Source organism: Camelina sativa, chromosome 11, assembly GCF_030686135.1.
Source record: "Camelina sativa cultivar CO46 ecotype springtype chromosome 11, ASM3068613v1".
NCBI classification, from domain to species: Eukaryota; Viridiplantae; Streptophyta; class Magnoliopsida; order Brassicales; family Brassicaceae; genus Camelina; species Camelina sativa.
Window position 1 is genome coordinate 15,564,727 of NC_141890.1, and position 20,905 is coordinate 15,585,631.

Here is a 20,905-nt window from a genome sequence, read left to right on the forward strand (position 1 = left end):
GCCTTCAAGAGATTGTTTTGCAGGCATAGGAGACAAAGAAACTTGAGCAGCAACCGGTTGAACACTCTGTGGTTTCTAAGTTTTCTCACCAAACTTCCCTGTTGGAGTGAATCCTGGTGGAAAACCATGCTTACGGTAACAACGCTCTGCAATATGTCCCACTCGATTGCAGAAATAACAAATTGGTCTACCATTGTTTGGACCATTTTGAACGTACAAGATAGCAGGAGCAGGAGAGAGTGCATGATCCAAAGAGTCTTGAGACACTTGAAAAACCGTAGGTGGAGTGATAGTAGTGAACGTCTTCTGGCTGTCATCTTGGTCCAAAATCTTATAAACTTCAACAAGTGGAGGAAGAGCTTTCTTGGCAATGATCTGTCTGCGAACAATAGCATAAGACTCATTCAAACCAGCCAAGAACTTAACCGTCTTTGCCCTCTCTGCCTTCAAATGCAGACGAGCAGCTTTACCACAGACACAAGGATCATCTGGCTCCTTTGAGCCATCAAGTTGATCCAACAGCGTCTTCAGACGAGTATAATACTCTGACAAGGACAAAGAACCTTGACGCAAATCCTGAATCTCCTGAGTAAGAGTATATGTGCGTGGAAGATTGGTCAAATGGTAACGACCATAGAGATCACACCATATATTTGTAGCATCATTCATACACAGTATGCTACGATAAATCTGAGGAGAAATAGCATTAAGCAACCATGCTTTGACCATACTGTTGCATCTAGACCACAAATCAAAGTTTGGATCTAAAACTAGAGCCCTAGGCAAAGAACCATCGATAAACTTGATCTTCTTCTTTGCATCTAGTCAAATACGCATCGCATAACTCCAGTCATCATAGTTCGTTTCCTCTAAACGAAGAGAGATGATGTTCAAACCTGGATTATCTACGCTGTGTAGGAAGAAGGGTGAATGAGTTGGATCAACGATCGCAGATGATGCAACAACTCGCGAGACCCCAGAAACCTGAGAATCGGTCACTGATGGTGAGATCGGAGGAGAATCATTGACATCGGAGGTGGATCGGGTTGATCTACAAACAGCGGAACTTGTAGAAGCCTTCGATCGAGCTGGTTTCCGATTCACACGAACTGTAGTCACCATTGTGACGAAGATGGGAGCTCAAAACTTGAGAAATCAGATCAAAATCAAAGAAAAATTGAGCTCAGATGGCTCTGATACCATATGACGAACAAGAGAGCGAAGAAGAAAGGGAAAGTTTGTTAGGATTGTTGAATCCTTTCTTCATTCAATTAATGTGTAAAATGTACATGTGAGTTGTAATATATACAAATATCTATTCTGAGTTAACCAGCTAACCGACTAATTAACTTAAACCGAATAGCATCCTCAATAACTAGTTAACTACTAACCATAACCAGAAGTTTCAATTCAATCGGTAAACGAAAAGGTTGAAGCTTTTACCTTTTTTTACCCTTTTTTAATTGCAATTGTAGGATTTGAATCTTCTATGATCTCTGTTCCCTTATGATTTTCTTACAAGTGCTTAAATTGTTGTTCTTTTGAGCTTTCACTAGATTATAGCTAGACTGGTTTTGTAATGAGGCTGCTGTAGTAGTTTGACACTAATCGGCTTTCTCGTGCTACTCTAGCTCTAATCTTCCTTTGCTTCAATTTTTTTAAAAGAGGGATAAAGCTTGAACCTTTATTTTTTCTGAAACTTCGTATTAATTCAGCTATATCGTCTAGTAATTGTGAAATCTGTCATTCATGGTTTGTGGAACTTCCCTCTTCGTTGCTATCTCTCTGGTTATTATTATAACATTCAGACACTTTTGAGCTCTCGCTAGGTTTTAGAAATATCCAATTTTTTTTTTATTTCGTTTGGTGCGTTATGGCTTTTATCCAGCAGCTGAATCACTCTGAGCTCACTTCAATGTTTCAGGCACTTACTTTTAAGGAAGAAATTGCTTCTGTCTCTCTATGGATACCAAAAAGTTGGATACTGGCTCCGATGATGCAATTGCAATCAGCTGGCTCCCTCATGAGGTTCTGGGCGACATCTTGTCCAGAGTTCCGACCAAACTGGCTGCTTCAACATCTGTTCTCTCAAAAAAGTGGAGGGATGTGTGTGCATTGGTGCACAATCTCGATTTTGATAATTCTGTCTTCCTGCAACCGGAAGATGGTAAGCGAGAGAGGGACGAGATCCGGGAGTGCTTCAGGAACTTTGTCGATAGAACACTGGCTTTGCAATGCGCTTCTCCGCTCAAGAAGTTCTCTCTAAAATATCACATTGGCGATGACAGTGAGATGGATCATATGTACCCCTCGATACGTAATGCCGTAGAACGTGTTGTAGTGGAGCTTGACGTTAGTATTGAGCCTACCTATGGTGACATCTTGCTGCCTTATGAGTTCTTCATGAGCAAGACATTGGTTAAGCTGACACTGGGGACACGAGTTTCTTTTGGAAAGTTTCCCTCAGATTTGTCTCTTCCAGCACTTAAGAGTCTCATCTTGGACTCGGTCATTTTCGAATATGAAGATCTGTGTCATGTGCTTCTTCCTGGTTGTCCGGTGCTCGAGGATTTAGTCGTACGTCACAAGTACTTCGAAGCACTCCCATACTGCATATCGAGTCGGAGCATCAAGAAGCTATCAGTTCACTACGATTGTGAGCTTGAAATTGGTCCTTATAGTATTATGTCATTTGACGCCCCAAGTCTTGTGTCCTTGGACTACTCCGATTATGCCTTGGCTATATACGAACAAGTTAACTTGGCTTCCCTAGTGGAAGCTAAGATGGATATTCGTTATTCTAAAAGAATCGAGAGGCCTGATGTATCAAGTCTCATTGAAGGGATATGCAACGTGGAGACCCTGCATCTTTCTCCCGGTTCTGTTGATGTAAGTTTGCCACTTTCTTTTCTTTCTTTGCAACTTTGTAAAGAGCTTGGACATTCTCTCTAAGTGTGTGTGTGTGTTTCAGGTGATTTTTCGATGTGTTAAACGCGGAATACTTCTACCGGTGTTCAACAATCTGGTAAGCTTGTCTTTTGGGAGTAAGAATAAACGAGGTTGGAAACTGCTGCCATATCTGATTGAGCAGTGTCCAAAGCTGGAAACTCTAATCATTCAGGTATAGATATCATTAGCAAAACCATGAAACGAATAGTATATATAAAGAGAGACAGGGATAGGGACTTAGTGGTTGATCCCTTACACATGCATCTTCTTACACATGCTTCTTCTCCAGGGGCTGGATAGTTACAGAGGGGATGTGACCTTTCATCCATCCCAGGTGAAGGTGTTGCGTGTTCTTGGTTATGGAGGAACCGCTAAAGAGTTGGAAGACTTGAAGAAATTGATTGGGGAATCGGAATGCCTTGAAGTGGTGCAAGTGGAGGTTGTGCAAGGTGTTGTGGTAGATGGTGGCGTTATATCGCAAACATACAACGATCTAAGGAGGCTCCTTGGTGTTTCACTTCCATCCAAGTGCAAGATCACGGTCGCATAATTCAACTCCACCAGGATCTTCAACAACCTTCAAAGAAAAAACAAGTAGTAGTCATGCATAGCAGCACTTGAGAAAATGGATAGACATCTTATATATATTTGAGAACAGCAATGTTTTTACCATCATTTTTTTTCTAGAACACTTGATATAATGATATGCTTTCAACTTTTAAATCGTATTTATATCCAATTATATGATTTTTGGAGTTGAATTGGGTAGCAATCCCGGATATAATTTGTTGGTAAACCGAGCTAAACGTCAGCTAAACTGATGGTATACCTACTAATCAAATTACTCTTATAAGGCTCAAGCGAAACGGCGTTTCGTAGATCACCATTATGGTTTGTTTCTTCTTTTTCAGCTTCAATTCCAAGTCTTTTTTTTTCCCCGGCTATTCCAAGTCTATTAATTAAATTACTCTTAAAAGTCTAATAATTATTTTGCACTAATGAAATTAAGAAAAATATTACAAAGAAAAAATAACAAAATTTCCATAAATTTGTATAGAATTTTAATAAATAATTTTACTTTCAATAATTTATTGTGTGAGTGTTTAATTTTATAAAATTTTGAAGTTATAGATAATAAATTAAAAAACATATATAATATTGAAACACAAATTATTTATTATTTGTAATTAAAAAACCCTATGCTTTTTTTCTTCTTCTTCTAAATGGCGTATTATTGGGGAAGTTGTGAAGAACAAACAGAGAATAACAAAACAAGAAGAATTCGAAAAGGAAGAATGAAAATCGAGTTTTCAAACACTCTGCAGAGAGTGACGAAGCCTTTAGAGATCAGGTTTTTTTTTCCTTCCATCCCTCTCAATCTCTTATACATTGTTTAATAACACCTATTCTTCTTCAATTATGTTGAATCTGACCAGGATAAGTTTTTGAGGTTTTAGGATTTCGATTAGCCTCCACTTAAAATGTATGTGCGAACGCTTTGGCGCGTACAACTCCATATCAAGTTTTATATGTAAACAATTTTTCATTAGTTCATATAAACTAGTGTTATCTACGCCATTTTGTTTAGTTCATATCAAGGCAATTTTTCATTAGTTCATATCAAGGCCATTTTGTTTCATCTTTTATTATATAAACTAGTGTTATCTACGCACATGGTACCATTTGTTTTACTAAAACTTTTATATAAAAACAAAATATAGTTTTTATTGAATCAAAGTCTACAAATGTAATTTTCAAATTTTAAATCAATTTTTACTGAATCTCCTAAAAGCTCAAGGAGTTCGTACGAATCGATTTTGGTAAAACAAAATCGATTTGAAACTGATGCTAAATAATAATAAAACACATAGTTTAATAGTACTCGGTAGACTAAATAAATACAAAATACATGATATTATTTATACAATCCATTTAAATTATATTTAAAAGTTGAACAAAAAAATATATAATAATTTTTTAAATCTTATGTATTAAAATGTAGACTTCATATTTTTCACATTCAATTTTGTTTTGTAAAATATCATAAAGTTCATATTTAATTTTATCTACATTACAAATGGCTTTCTATTTCTTCAATCTAATTTAATTTTACAACAAATCTAACATATTTTAATTTGTTCAAAAAAAAAAATCTAACATATTGGCCCTTACATATACAACACAAAGTTTCATATATACTTATAAATACATATTCGATCCCAAATCATCTTTTATTAATATTCATTTGTGTTGTCTATATATTTTAATCATTACTTTTTAAAAAAATTATTGTCTCATGTTGCATTTTAAAAAATAATTTCATAGAAACTAATATATCTTTGCAGTTTTTATGATATATCAAGTTTGTCTTGAAAAATATTTATTTAATATAAATGATAAAATTATTTAATATGAAAATGATCAATTGCTAAAAGGCAGCTAATTATTTTTAATATATATTTATTCATATTTAACTATATCAATATTAAATCCATGCAACACATGAGATACTTTCTAGTTTAGTAATAAGTTAAAATCAATAAGTGAAATATGATAAAATCAATTTTAATGATAAAATAAACTATCTTCCACAAGTTAAACTTTTCTTATTTAAAATTTATTTTATTGAAATTTAAATTATGTTTAGGAGTTTTTTTTAGTTTAAAGAAAATTAAAATTGACATAATTAACATCAACTGATTAAATTGTAAAAGCGATTCTTTAAGCAAATTAAATTGTAACATCAATTTCTTCACTAAAGGATAATTTAAATATAATAATTTAAAAATAACTAAAAGACTCATTAGTATTTTCATGATTTTGGTACTTTATATATAATAATTATATCTATATAACCTGGTATTTTTGGATTTTCACCAATATAACATATTAATATATACATACATACTATAATAGTTGCTAATCTGATTTTTTTTTGGCGAGATAAACACGACATAATTCCACTTTCAAGAGGTTCTGAGATGTCAAAATAATGTAAATGCCACATCTTTTGTATTTGCATCTTAGGTTTCCTGAAAATAAAGTCACATATACACAAAAAAAATCAGAAACACAAAGAAAATTAATAATTGCTAGAATTAAATCTATTTTGAAATTATGTAGAACAATTACACCAAAATTAATGGTATTTGCAATTATGTAGAACAATTACACCGAAATTAATAACATTTGCAATTATGTTTGTTACCTTTTAAAACATTTAATTTCTATAAAAAAAATCAAATATAGGTCATGCTTGTAGATAGGTTTCAATTACAAGATTTATTTGTTAAATGTCTCCAAAAATGTATATATACATTATCACAATTCACGAAATTGTTTTTAAAAATTGAAAATATAGATTTTTAACAATAAACAAAAAAAATCAAATATAGATGCTACTTTATTTGCACGATAAAATTCATTATTTATTTATGAAAATACCACCACATTCATTTTTTTCGTACGTTAAATTCATTATTTATTTATGAAAATGCCACCACATATATTTTTGCTGATATTGCCACATTTCTTAAGATATCTCAACAAAGAAAGTAAGAAACACTAAAATAGAAGGAAAAGAGACTATATTTGGGTCAAGAGCTGTTTCTTTTATTACATGTGCATTATTTTAGTCACAGCTTTCCAAGACAAGAGTGGTTCAAAGCATAATTAAACACAATTCATTCCACAATACAATACGAATAATTGTTTAGTTGTCCTCTCAAGAACTATATCTATAATAAGCCAATATTTCTTACACCACATATTGTTTTATCAACTCCTCTAAGAGCTGAGTAAGGAAAAGAAGCTCAGAAAAAGAAGAAAAAAAAGAACAATTGAACCCCATGAATCCAGAAACCTGAAATAATGTTATAATAAAGTATTCACTGAGATATTACCCCCTCCTTGATCATCGTGCTTTATCTTCTCCCTTCAAGAACCGATCCTGATGCTCGAATGGATCGATACAACTCTGCTGGATCAGTTTAACAATATTGTCTCGATGATATAGAGCAGAAAGTGTTCAACTACCCGAAGTTTTACCGGTTGTGAGAGTAACCGAAGATGAAAATCTGGGGACGAGCACTGCCTCGTTGCTTACGGATTTGGAAGCTGCCAAGTCTTCCAAAAGCTTCCATGTTGCTTCTCGTTTGGCTACGACCTTGGTTTCATTTGCTTCATCTTCTTGGAACTTGGCTAAGCATTCATCAAACAGAACTTGGTCTGTCTCTGCTAGTACCTTTCTCACATTTAAAGTCAGACTCTGAACTGCTTGGTGCCAATGGCCTCGTGTGTTTCTCTCCATAGCCGGGAACACAATTGGCATTATCACTTTAATGTTTTGCGTAATCAGGTTTCTTACGTGATCGTTGTTCCACAGAAACAGAGCCCTTTCAGCCACCTGACAAAAGAAACAACTTTTGAATCAAACAACTCTCTTAGCGAGCGATTAAGAAACCGAGAGTCGCACCTGAAAATGAGAACTGTTGAGGCATCGGGCGATTTGACGGAATAAAGGAACCATACACCGCTGAAACTCAGCTGCTTGAGTTGCTTCCAAAACTTCTTCCAACTCCCCAAGAAACATAACTTCCTTTGAACTGTTAGTCACAGGCCAATACTTTAAAAGTCCTCTAATGACGGTATCAGCAAGCTTGAAGTCTTTCTCTACAAACTGAACAATGCAATAAGAAAGCTGTTGATGATAAGCAGCTGCACATTTAGGTCTGTGAAGCGGAATCAAGGCCCGGACAAGGAAAAGCTTATGCTCTTCTTTTAACGGCAATGCGAAACCATTAATTATACTTCCAAGAATCTCAAGCAACTCTGCTATGCCATTATGTTTCTCGGTTTCGAATATGAACCTGTAGAAGATATTGTTGATGGCCTTTCTGATAAAAGGTCTGTGCACCATGAACTTCCCGTATATCCGATGGAGAATGGTTTTTAGATACTCCCTCTCCCTTTGGTCTTCAGAGTCAAACAAATCCAAAAGCTTCAAGACAAACGAATGGTCGATATATCTTTTTGCAAGCTTAGCATCAGTCATGGGAGAAGCCACGAATCTAAGGAGCAGCTCATAGACAACTTGAAGATGAGGCCAAGCCGGCTCCAACGCAGGCTCCTCATCATCGACATCAAGCGTTTCAAGTATTTTGCTCTCGTGATTCGCAGAAGGAAACGTCCTGAAGAGATTAACAACAGCCACTTTAGCAATCTCCTGCATCGCAGCGTCACTCAACTTTGTGGAAACCGTTGCTATATAATCAACAAGCTCAAGCAAAGTCTGTCTCTTAATCTCTTTCTCTCTCAGATTCTTGGAGGGATCACTAAAGTCGAAGACAACGCAGCAAATACTCAGTTTCTTGATAAAGAGATTAGGTTTCTCCAAGCTAGAAACGTCTCTAAAGCTAGGCAAAGCTTCATAAACCCCATTGGCTTGATTGGTTCTGTTACTCGTTGAGGAAGGAGGAGGAGCAACAGTGCCATTAGCTCCATTGGATTTGGAGATACTAGTACCCGAATTAGGGATGTAATATGAATTTACCCCACCACCACCATCTCCGTTTGGATTAGAGTCATTATGCGATGACTTCGATGGCTTCCTGGGGAGTTTCCCAAATATCTGCTTGATCATAATTACAGAAACCCTAATTTTACCTAAAGCCTCTAAGAATGAGGTGAGAATACGTCACTTTGTCATGTTAAAACCTCAAAGCTTTGCTTTCTAATTGAAAAAAAACCCTAATCATTGAACAGCCCTGCATGCATAAACAAAAAACCCAAACTTTCAAAATCGGCAACACAAACTCGCGAAAGAGAATGGTAAATTAAACACATAAAAGATCCATAAACTTTTGGGAGAGATTCATAAGAGAGAGAGGAGCTTACAAATGGGCAGATGAGTAGAGGGAGATCTGGTGGGGGACTGGGGGAGATGAATAGAGAAATCAAAAGAAACCCTAAGAAAAATGGGAGCAAAAGAAGGATCTTTGTGATAAAAACCCCACCTAGTTTAAATGAAAAAAAAGAAACAGCTACTTTGTTTTGTTTCTCTCAAACTGAATCGAGCAAGAGAGAGAAAGAAGGGAAAAAGGCAACGAAGCCCAGCAAAGAGAAAAAAATATATGGGAAGATACAGAACACAATACCAAATATTAAGGTTGTAATGAAAACAAAAATAGGGAAAAATTAATAAATTGTCCCCTTCGCTATCTCTCTTCCTCTGTAGATTTTTTTCACTGTAAAATCTCTCTTTCTATGGCTTTCTTCGGATTCCGAATAACAGAAGACATTATAGAAATTAAAATAAAACAAAAAAATACAAAAATACCAGGAAATAGACAGATTGACAGGTAGGTTAATTTACCTTTTTGTCCCTGATTTAGGGGAGCGTGTTTGTGATACGTGTGTGTCTTTTATGCGGCAACTGGTCAATTTCGTAAATACACGAGTCCGTGTCTATCAGTAATTTGCTTATTGGATAATTTTTTCGATTATTCTCTGCCCAAAAGATATATGGTGGCTGAGTCGTTAGCAAATGGGATATATAGATGACAATGAAATATATAATTTTGCAAAAGCTATAAACTGACTAAATCTGAAGAAAAGAGGTTTGATGAATCTAAAAAAAATATCCAAAGCCTTAGGAGAGCGTTCACCAAATAGTTCGAGTCAGCTATGATAGGGTTCAAAAACACTTCAAACCAAAAGAGACAACAAAGTCTAGAATTTCTGGATGACGACCGAGTTAGCAATACCGGCTTGCTCAATGGTTTGGTCCAAGTCTGTCAATTGTTTAGGAGGGAACCCCATGGTAAGTAACTGGTAGTCTTTGGAGCCGCCTGGTCTTGAAGCGTAGATGAACCCACGGACGTCTCGGACTGTGTGGTGGTGATTGAACCTGGATACGAGGCGTGTTCCGTCTGCTAATCTGAGCTGGATCGAGGTAGTTGGTGCTGCTGGATCTACTACTAGCCCTCTTGACGGTGCTGGTGCTGTGTTCATTGGTGCGGATGAGGTTTGTCGTTCCGCAGCAGCTGAGCTTGATCCCGATCCGCTTGCTCCTAGAGTTCTTCCCACACCTTGGAATGGAGTTTTGGGCTTTGGCGGTTCCTGTGAGTCAAGAGAGAGATACAAACATCAACAAAATTCTACTACTTGAGTGAACATGTTAACTATAAAGGGAATGAGACTTACTGTGAAATTTTCTTCACGCCTGACGAGGTCGACATGAACAGGGATCTTCCTATCTTCTGGTTCAAGTTCATGGGGGCACTCTGACTTTGCAATGCTCTGCAAAAGACAACATATGTATCAAGGATTCAAAAGTATCCAAGTGAATCGTGACAAGTATCAGCTGCTCAATAACTAGGCATGAAAATAAATTTATATCAGTGAAATAACAATCATTCCAGAAGAAGCCTAAATACACTGGTCAAATTGAGTTACATGGTAATAAGAGAAAGATTTGGATATTACCTCCATAAAGTCTTTGTTTTCAGGGTCATTAAACCCCCTCAAGGGACCATCATCAACGGTGAAACCATTCAACCAGAAAGTGATAGTGTGCATAATCATCTGAGGCTGGTCTTGCTGTTGTTGCTGAGGAGTAGAGGAAACGGTTTCACCAGACAACAATCGTGCAGCTCCAGTGAAGCTCCTAGAAGCTGATCTTGATGATTCAACAGGTCTGTCTACAGCTGACTGCCTAGCTTGGTCAAATAGTTCATCAACATCTTTTGGTTTCTTAGGATCTTGTACCATCATCCCACTAAAACACATAGCACAATCCAAAAAAAAAAAAAAAACATTATTAGCTATACTTTTCTCAAGATTTTCAAGAAAGACCTCAAAACTAACGCAAACAATGAATTCAGCTACACACAAGACATGGTCATCCCTATATTAACATTGATCATAGTTCCCTAATTCACTTCAAGAAACCACATTGCTCAAATTTATGATCATAGTGCCCTAATTAACTATCTAACTAAGTATTCCCCAATTCATGAGCAGATCTACTTATAAACAAACCAATCAAGAGTTTTACCTCTTCTCTCCACCAGTATAATACTCATTGGCCTCATCAGAATCACTGCCCTCACCACCAGCAGGAGAACGGTTCAGATCGGCGAACGTACGGATATTCCCAGCGTGTTGACGGCTCCTAGTACCCCTACTCCCAGAGGGATTCTCCGGTGCCTTACTCTCTCCAGCACCGCCTCTCGATCGGAGACCATAAGGAGCAGCGCGAGAAGACGGAGAAGGAGACCGTGATCGCGAAGGAGAAGGAGAGGTTTCGGAAGGAGTGTAATCGGGGGAGTGAGATTGAGAAGGAGATTGTGCAGCAGCAATCGAAGAAGGATGCGGTGGTTGTTGTCCGGTGGGGTTTGGTACGACGGTTGGGGCTGCAACGGTATCGTTATCGAGGAAAGTTGAAACGGCAGAGTCTAGATCCCAACGGTGACTTTCGAGGAAGAAGGAAGCTTCTTCTCTTGATGATGAAGTGATCTCGATGAAGGAGATGATCAGATTCTCGTTCGTCTCCGTCGTCGCCATCGTCTCTTGTCTTTAGCTTTCTGATTAATTTTTCTTTTTGTTGCTTCTACTAATTTTTTTTTTTAATATATATATATATATATATATCTTGAGAATATCTTCCTTTTGTTCACCGTCAGAAACTTCTCCTTACATACGTTTCGAATATAACAGGACGTCGTTAATGGGCCTAAAAGGCTTTTGGCCCATTTAATCAATATTAAGGTCTTTTTTACATTCGACAAGCTTTTTTGGTGACTGTTGGGATCATCTCCCGCCGTGGCCAATGGCCTGACTCAGCCGTTCTAAAAGACACCCTTTGCATAACCTATTGGGGCTGCTATGTGTTTGAAACACAAATTTCGAAGGCTTCTCTACTTACTACTTCTCTACTTATGTATGTGAATTGTGATGATAGGTATATGAGATATAGATAATGAGACAATTTTGATATAGGTCTATCCGACCAGCCTGCATATCTAGGCTCCTACGGGTAACCATTAGAAAAACAAAAAGAAAAAGAACAAAAAGAACAATGTGGAATGGAATAAACAGTTTTTAAGAAATAAAAAGAAATTCTGCAGAGAATGAACGAAATAGTAAATGGTAACTAAACAATAAAAATATATTTTTAAATATATTAAATATTAAATAAATCAAATTCAATAATAATACTATACTACTTCTAATGTATATACAATGAATTTTACATTTGTTTTTTTTTTTTAAAATTGTAAATTAATTTTAGATATGTCATATTTAATATTAACCTACAATACAATTTTAAAAGTAATTTAAAATATTTTTAGTTTTTATTTACGATATAAACATGAGTCTCTTAAATTTATTTTACTATTCATATATAGTTTTCAAATAGCCTTAAGATTAGTTTAACATGAAATTCATGTCAAAATTATTTTTTCTGTCAGTACATTATGAAAATATGAAAATTATTATATTAGAAAATTGAATATTATTAATAAACTTATTTTTTATTTATTTTAAAATATAAAAAAGAATTTTAATATTTATTCTTTTTTCTGTTCTATTTGTTGCTCATCAATTTTGGGGAAGAACACTTTTGTTCAATTGTTCTTTATTGTTTTTAATAATGTAGAGGAATGTAAATGAAAAATTATTATGGTAAAAAATTTGTGGAATAAAAAGGAATATCACATTCCTCCTCGTTCTTTTCCTAAAATGTAGTCACCAATTGAAGCCCTAGTTTTTAATTGGCTCAACCGAATCGGATTGGTTTGTCAGACCACTCATCCCTACTTTTGATAGTTTAAGCATAACAAATTGATGATACTAAATATATTTCAGAAATACTATTCAAATTGCTTTGATTACAGTTTAGTTAATCCAACTTAGAATTATGGGTATGAGTGTTAAAAAAAAGGAAGTGGAAAAAGGATGAAAGTAAAGTGATGAAAAATATAAACAAAGATAAAAAGAAAAGATAATATTCTATTAACCTAGCATATGATTATGAGTTTTTATGACTTATGGCCGTGTTCGTTTTGTAGTCGCTGAGTCAGCGATCGGCGACACAAAATAATAACTAACTTGCGTGTTAAAGTATGTGGGGAGTAACACATAAGACCCGGCAACACCTCTAAATGTAGTCGCAGCGACTATAGTCTCTAATAAAGATCACTATTTTTTTAACGACACCCACGACATCGGTATCACATCTAAGTCGCAGCGTCACCTCCTCTATTTCTCATCCATTTCTTTTGTTATTAACGTCTAATTTTCCATCGCTTATCGCTGATGTAGCGACCATAAAATGAACACGCTGTAGTTGAAACAGAACCTCAACGAAACCTAACATATGGGTTTCTTTATATTGTATGAGTTCGAGAGCTTTGTTGGTAATTCATGATTCATTACTCGAATAAACAAGGTTTAAATTCAAGTGAAATTTTTAACTAAGAGATAGTTGTGATGACTTGTGGAGTAACTGAGGCAAAGTATCCATAAAATGGTGCTTTCTCTAAAACCATTGGATATATAAAACTAGCTCCGCAATCTCGTGTCATTTATAGTTCTTGCTCATCATTATCTAACGCTGATGTTATAATACGACATACGTTTGACCTTGTGTATATATTTACTTATATAATTATATGTCGGCAGCATATAGAACTATATATTCAAAAATGATGTACCGTATACTAAGGGTCCTCGAGGACTTGAGCTTAATTTGATTTCAGTATTGTTTATCAATTAAAAATTTCGCCAATTTAGTCATATATTTCAATTCAGTGTCACTTATCTTAACACTACTCGGGCTAATCGACTCCCGAAAAAGGGAATCAATCACTCTGTTTATACTTTATAGACGGTGTCTTCGTTGATTGTAACAATGTTGACTAATGGACTTTAGAACTGAATTGCATGCGACATATCTCACAGAAACGTAATGTTTACCAAAAGTCTGATCAATAATATGCATTTTAATTTTAATGTAGACCAAAAGTCTGAATACTATGCATAAAATATTAAAATGATAAAAAAAGAAAATCAAGAAGTGATTTTTGAATCTATCAACATCCGTTTTAAATCTATAACTAGTTTATATAGAAAATTTCATTCATCTACGAAATACAAAAATAAACTATGAAGCTAAAAAGTGGAGTAACAAATTAAATTATGAAATAGCAGAACTGATAGAATGATAACAATCTTTAATTTTGAATGAAATGTTTTTCTAAAGGCTAAAAAATAGATTATTGTAATACTAAAAAATACTATTTAATATTAATGAAATTTCTCCAATTTACTGAGGAGTTGTTATTAGATGAATGATTTGTAAATCTACATAGAATTGTAAAATTATAAAAATCAAAACACATGAATTTAGAAATATCATGTTTTATTTTACTTTTGAATCCTTCTATTTTTCACTTTCAAATCCATTCAAATCCATTTAAAATATAAAGTAGGTTTTGAAATTAAAAAGCAAATCATTAAACGAATAACATAAAATTTTAACAAGTATTTATAAATCATAGATTCAATAACACATAATTTTGATAAGCTTTTTAAACTCAATGATTGAATAACACATGATTTTTGTTTGGATTTCCAAATCCATTAAAATCATGGAACTAATAACTCATTTATACCTTTATAATGTATGAAATGATTAGTTTTGCTATTTCATGCAATTATGCAATGCATGATTCATCTATTTTAACATATCAGTCAAGATGTACTCGCCATTTATGGCAGACGACTTTTACATTTTTACGTTATTCGTTCTATATATGTATATATTCCTACTTGCCATTTTTGGCAGATTGATCAGTTCACGTTAGCGTCATTGATATGTATATTTCTACTTGCGACTCTAGTAGAAATATTAGGAACCTGGACGAGGCGGTGGATCCAGTCTTGGGGGATAACTTCAACAAGATAGAAGCGTCACGTCTACTTCAAATCGGGCTTCTCTGCGTTCAAGCAGTTGCGACTCTACTTGCGTCAGTTCACGTTAGCGTCACGTTAGCGTCATTGATCAGTTCACGTTATTCGTCATTGATATGTACAGCGACTCTAGTGTGTAGTTCAGAGTCGTCCAATTAATCTATTTTATTTCTTTGCTATTTGGAGAATCAAAGCCCTTTAATTTATTACATATATGGACTACTAGACTATAGAATTACATTTCTAGCTCCGACACGGAAATTAAAATTAAGGACTTTGAATTGAATTAATCTGTCATATATAACTAGATTATTTGGTGTCGAATCATGTAAGTTATCTGGATCTGGTCCGAGGAAAGTTCAGTAACCTCGTAATACTATATCAAATTAAAAGCTCTGTAGAACTCAACTCAAGTTTATCCTCAAATTTTAAATTTTAAACTCTCTTTGTTCTTAATTTATCTAATTTTTAGACTTTTTAGGCGTGTTAAAAAATATTTATGCATTATGACGTGTGTTAAATGTTCATTATAAATACATTATTTTAATATTTTTTCTACATTTCGTCAATAATAACAACTAAAAAATATTATATAAAAAGCTATTTTTTTTCTAATGGAATTTCTTCTGTTTGCGCTAAAAAAAAAGATAAAGAGGCAATATGGACTAAAAATTGCTAAAAATACTGAAATAAATAGACAGTATTGAATCAAAAAATGATTTCTTCATTTTAGTTATTTAAGTTTTAGGTCATTATTTGCATGGAGGTTTTGATTGCGAATATTAAAAAAATCCAAAGGAAGAATAAACTTATGGGTATCATGAGCAAACTGTTTCGCATTTGCTGTTCGCTGATGATAGTCTGTTCTTTTGTAAAACAAAGGAGGATGAATGTAGAAAACTTATGAAAATTATAGGAAAGATTCGGGGCAAGAGGTTAACCTCGAGAAGTCTTCCATTATGTTTGGCAAGAAAGTCTCGTCCGATGTCAGAGCTTAGCTAAAATATGTCATTGGTATCTCTAAAGAAGGCAATATGGTTTCTTATTTGGGTATCCCTGAAAGCCTTGAGGGTTCGAGAACTAAGGTATTTAGTTATGTTAATGATCTTTTGGTATGCTAAGTATTTATCGAAAGGTGGTAAGAAAGTCTTGATTAAATCAGTTGTGTTGGCTCTCCCGACTCATCTCATGTCATATTTTAAGTAACCCCAGGAGTTGACGTCTAAATTAACGTAGTGCCATATCAAAATTCTGGTGGTGGTCTAATGATAAGGAACGAGGTTTATATTGGGTAGCTTGGGATAAAGTTTGTAAAGATTAATTTGATGGAGGTTTGGGTTTTCGTGCTCTAGAGCAATTTATTGATGCAATGTTGGCTAAGCAGTATTGGCGGTTAATTTAGTATCCGACATCTTTAATGGCTCAAGTGATGCAAGGTCGATATTTTCGGAATAAACATCCTTTAATGGTCAAAAAACCATATTCTCCCTCGTTTGCTTGGAGGAGTACTTTCTCCACTAAAGGATTATAGGAAAAAGGGGCTAGGTGGGCGATAGGTTCTGGCTGCAGTGTTTCGGTTTGGAGAGATCCTTGAGTAACTGATCACCAACCTAGACCAGCTAATGGCCGAGAGAGATTATTGTACCCAAATTTAATGGTAAATTATTTGATTAACCCAATTACTAAGGAATGACATATGCCTATCCTTGAGGAGTTCATGGATCTGGTGGATATTTCGATTAATCAGAGTATGGTGGTTAGTAACTCTTTTAAACTGGATATGTTGATTTGGCATTACACTAAAACAGGTAGATATTTTGTCAAATCGGGTTATCGACTAGCATGGGAATTAATTAAAGAGGTTGAGTATAGACCTACGTATACGGCTCTTAAGGAACATGCTTGGAAACTTGAAGTTCCCCGAGGGTCCAACATTTCTTTTGGCAGGTTGCCTCCGGTTCACTTCCAGTGATGGAACTGTTTGCCCATCGGGGTGAACTGAAATGATCCGACCCGTTTTTTTAAATAAATAATAATAAAAAAGTAATAATCATAATAATAATAATAATAATAATAATAATAATAATAATAATAATAATAATAATAATAATAATAATAATAATAATAATAATAATAATAATAATAATAAAAATAATAATAATAATAATAATATTCTACAACTAGTGGTCCCATACCCACTAGCCACCTAACCATATTCACACAACAGCAGATAACGTAAACCATAACATTAAACCAATAATATCCAATAATTAATTAACCAATATAAGTATAGCAAATATCCACTAACCAAACAGCATGGAATCATAAAACTAGCAACCTAGCAATGTTCTATTGACTCAACTATAGCAACCTAGCAATGCTAGACAACAACCAATCGAGTCCCTAGAACATCCTCCTCTTCATTGCCTTGATTCCACGATCACACTTTGCCTTTACCTGCACCACAAACAAAAGTTGAAATGCATACGTATTTAATAAACACTCAGTAAGACAATTCTCTCATCTACTAGGCTATACACACAAGCAATAGAGACTTCTCTAACCATTAACCAACAATCAACAACCAACAATAACACACCAGGACTCTGCATCGACCGACACCAACCCTGCATCGACCGACACCAGCTGGGGTTGCATCGACCGATACAAGCTTGCATCGACCGATACAAGCTTGCATCGCACGAAAACTCTAGTTGCATCGACTGACGCCTCCACATGGCATCGACCGATATTCCTAGGTCAAACGCGTCGTCCTCGCATTTGCATCGTGCGTCGGTCGATGCACACGCCGAGCATCGTTTTTCCCCAAAGCTTCTCGCTGGATCTTCGTCCCTACAACCACAAAACTCGATCCCAAGCCACAAGAAAGCTTCCCAAAGTCCCAAATAACATTCTAACAAGCTAAACAACACATAAACAAGCAGATCAGAGAAAACTCCAGCTTAGATAAGCCATGGTCATGCACTTACCTTTTCCAAGAAGATTTTGAACCTCAAACAAGCAAAACAATGCTCCTAGGAAGCTCCTACAACGATTCCAGCTACAAATCTCTACAGGAACAGCCTCAAACTCCCAAAATCTCACCAAGAAGACTTAGAAATTTTTCTCTCTTTTCTTTTCTCTCAAAAACGGTCAATCTCGTCGAATTAGACAAAAACTCGAGTTAAGGGTTTTTTCCTAACCCAAAATGCAGCGCTTTACTTAAGACACGACATACAAAACCGACTTTGCATCGACCGATGCAACACCAGCATCGATCGATTCACATCCCAAACCTGGATTCTGGTTTGCGGATGTTACAATTCTCCCCCACCAACATAGATTCGTCCTCAAATATCGAACAACCATCAGCCAAGGACTCCCGTGCAACCGTCTCCACGGTCCGCACTCCTCCGACCGATCTACGAAGGTCACCTCTAGGCGATATAGTATCACGTTCCAAGCATTATTTGCTTTCTACTTTTGGACTTTCCTTTACTCATAGGCCTTAACCTTGAGTTTTATTGGCTCCTCATCAGGCCTAAGCCTGCATGCCATAATGTTGGCTCCTCATCGGCCCTAAGCCCACATGCTAAAATATATAAGGAAATCCAATGTTCGTCTCTCGGGTTGCCACCCTACAGCGTGCCCCCGGATCGTCATCCGAAGTCGATATACCAACAATACTCTCAAGCCACAAAGTCTCAGAATATGGCAGTACTAGGAGAACTAAAGTCCCCCAAGAGTCGCGAGCAAACAATTCTGAACATGTCTGAGTCCTATCCCTAACCAGGTTCCCTTTCTGTGGCTCGCGTAAGACAACACAATGTCTTACGAACCACATATCCCCTCACTGGAATACCTCATGACCACACAAGGATCATATACATGCCCCAAGGGCCGTCACAAAGGCTAAACAAATGTCCTAAGCAGGACCGCCTCCAAGACCAAACAAATGTCCTAAACATGACCGTCACAAAGGCCAAACAAATGTTCTCAACAGGTCTGTCACAAAGACCACTTATCCCGAAGGACCGTCACAAAGACCATACATCCCGTAGGACCATCACAAAGACCACTCATTCCGAAAGATTGCCTCAGCAGGCCACACACCCCGAAGGACCGTCACGAAGACCACACATCCTGAAGGACCACCTAAACAGGCACATTGGCTAAACAACCCGCCATAAAAGATATACAATTGGATAAACAGCCCGCCATAAAGGCCACACAATTGGCTAAACAGCCCACTACAAAGGCCACACAATGTCTCCAAAGAATGCCACACACTGGCACAATGACTCAAAAGTCCGCCTGGAAGGTCACACAAGCCCCTCCTAGGCTCATAATTACTAAAAATGGACAATTCTAACTCCCATAAAACTTTCCATTTTTTGAACTTTCCACTTTTGAAAAATTTCCTCTTTTAGAAACTTCTCTTTCAGGAAACTTTTCCCCTTTAACCACCTCACGGAAATTTCGTACTCCGAACACCACCTCATCTTGTTACTTAGTCGCACAACCAACTACCCCTAAGCGACCAAGTAAACAAGAGAGATGGGCTGGAATACTCCATTCCCACTCCAACCACGGATTACAGATAGGACCAGGCTAGACAAGCTCAAGTCGCGGCTTATTTCTCATACCACTTCTTAAACCTTGCCTTCATCCTCGCCTCTGCCTCCCAAGTCTGCTCCTCAACACCATCACAGTCCCAAAAGACTCTCATCAAAGGAATCGTCTTCTTCCGAAGTTCCTTGATCCTCCTCTCAAGAACCCTCACTAGTCTCGCCTCCAAAGTCATATTAGGCTGAAGATCCTCAAGAATCTTAGCCAACTACTGGTCATCCTCCCGGAGACACTTCCACAACAAAGACACATGGAAAACCTTGTGGAACGCATGCGTAACCTCGGGTAACTCCAGCCTATATGCTACCGGTCCCACCCGCTCAATCACTCTGAACAGACCCATATACCTCGGAATCAACTTCGTCTCTGACAATGACCTGTTCCGACTCTGCAACATGGCCATCTTGAGGTACACTTTGTCTCCCACCTGAAACTCAAGATCTCTTGATACTAGGTTTTTTGTGTGTCTATCCTAGCAGGTCTCAATTAACCTTATGCAGTTGTAGTACAGAAGGTGTCAATCCAAATGGGAAACTTTACTAACAATCGAGATGCAATCAAGCAGTCACAAGTTAAGCCAAATTCAGAGAATGGTTTTATGTCTAACAATCTTAAAGTGATGAAAATGCAAAACAGAAATGAGTCACATAACTAGAAACGAAAATGTATGACAAGAAGCGAAAATGAATAAAAACAGAATCGAGTCTAAGCATGAACTAAAAAGCAAGAAACGAAACAGTCTCAGGAATGTAATAAAAATCAGAAAGAAAGAGGTCCTAAGGATGGGAGTAATTGATGTCGGTGGAGTATCCTAGTCTATAGAGTGTTTAACATGTCACAAGCAAACAATCCCTAAACAATGAACACCTCTTCTTAGTTAATCCAATCTCTTGACAGAAGCTACTCAAACTAACACACTTCCAAACCTAGCTCTCGCTAGAGAAACATGATCAAGCATGGCATGACAAACAAGTTCATTCACATCAACAAACATCCTAGACAACTAATTTCTTAGGCTAGGAACGTAAGTCTCTGGCACTAGTTGGTCAGACGTTTCATCGAACACCTTTTGGGTGCGGAAATGTCTAAAACCTAGTTCCAATTGATCAGAGAGAAACTAGTAATTCCAACACTAGTCCAGAAGGGAATCATACAAATCAAAGCTTAAACACCTTACATCCTAAGATCATCCACCTAATCTATCCCATACTCAAGAACTACTATACTACTCAGATCCGAAAATCATCATCAACAATACAAATCCAGAAAACATTGAACAAAGCATAGTAGATAGATAGAAAAGAGAAGAACAAGTTTGTAGAAGAAATCAAATGCAAATACTCAATGTATT

General features: G+C 36.3%; 3 protein-coding genes across 3 annotated transcripts; 1 reads left to right on the forward strand and 2 right to left on the reverse strand.

The window, feature by feature from the left end:
* The first annotated feature begins 1,552 nt into the window (after window positions 1-1,552).
* Window positions 1,553-3,672, forward strand: LOC104728056 (F-box/LRR-repeat protein At3g60040-like). Its single transcript, XM_087472041.1, has 2 exons — window positions 1,553-2,889; window positions 2,972-3,672. Exons 1-2 carry the CDS (start codon window positions 1,963-1,965, stop codon window positions 3,125-3,127), a joined length of 1,083 nt encoding a protein of 360 aa, XP_087328167.1. The 5' UTR covers window positions 1,553-1,962; the 3' UTR covers window positions 3,128-3,672.
* A 2,934-nt stretch (window positions 3,673-6,606) lies between these two features.
* Window positions 6,607-9,274, reverse strand: LOC104723624 (serine/threonine protein phosphatase 2A 59 kDa regulatory subunit B' gamma isoform). Its single transcript, XM_087473737.1, has 3 exons — window positions 8,845-9,274; window positions 7,424-8,714; window positions 6,607-7,354 (listed from the first exon to the last, which is right to left on the reverse strand). Exons 2-3 carry the CDS (start codon window positions 8,588-8,590, stop codon window positions 6,977-6,979), a joined length of 1,545 nt encoding a protein of 514 aa, XP_087329863.1. The 5' UTR covers window positions 8,591-8,714; window positions 8,845-9,274; the 3' UTR covers window positions 6,607-6,976.
* A 251-nt stretch (window positions 9,275-9,525) lies between these two features.
* On the reverse strand, window positions 9,526-11,631 carry LOC104723625 (plant UBX domain-containing protein 5). Its single transcript, XM_010442015.3, has 4 exons — window positions 11,006-11,631; window positions 10,435-10,726; window positions 10,153-10,248; window positions 9,526-10,068 (listed from the first exon to the last, which is right to left on the reverse strand). The coding sequence occupies exons 1-4, from the start codon at window positions 11,512-11,514 to the stop codon at window positions 9,679-9,681; spliced, it is 1,287 nt and encodes a 428-aa protein (XP_010440317.2). The 5' UTR covers window positions 11,515-11,631; the 3' UTR covers window positions 9,526-9,678.
* Between the last annotated feature and the right edge of the window lie 9,274 nt (window positions 11,632-20,905).

Coding starts and splice junctions, on each gene's coding strand:
- LOC104728056 (XM_087472041.1), top strand. CDS start 1,963: ATGGATACCAAAAAGTTGGATACTGGCTCCGATGATGCAATTGCAATC. Junction 2,890..2,971: donor TTTCTCCCGGTTCTGTTGAT/GTAAGTTTGCCA, acceptor TGTGTGTTTCAG/GTGATTTTTCGATGTGTTAA.
- LOC104723625 (XM_010442015.3), bottom strand. CDS start 11,514: ATGGCGACGACGGAGACGAACGAGAATCTGATCATCTCCTTCATCGAG. Junction 10,727..11,005: donor TATACTGGTGGAGAGAAGAG/GTAAAACTCTTG, acceptor TATGTGTTTTAG/TGGGATGATGGTACAAGATC. Junction 10,069..10,152: donor GGCGTGAAGAAAATTTCACA/GTAAGTCTCATT, acceptor CTTGACTCACAG/GAACCGCCAAAGCCCAAAAC.
- LOC104723624 (XM_087473737.1), bottom strand. CDS start 8,590: ATGATCAAGCAGATATTTGGGAAACTCCCCAGGAAGCCATCGAAGTCA. Junction 7,355..7,423: donor TCAACAGTTCTCATTTTCAG/GTGCGACTCTCG, acceptor TTCTTTTGTCAG/GTGGCTGAAAGGGCTCTGTT.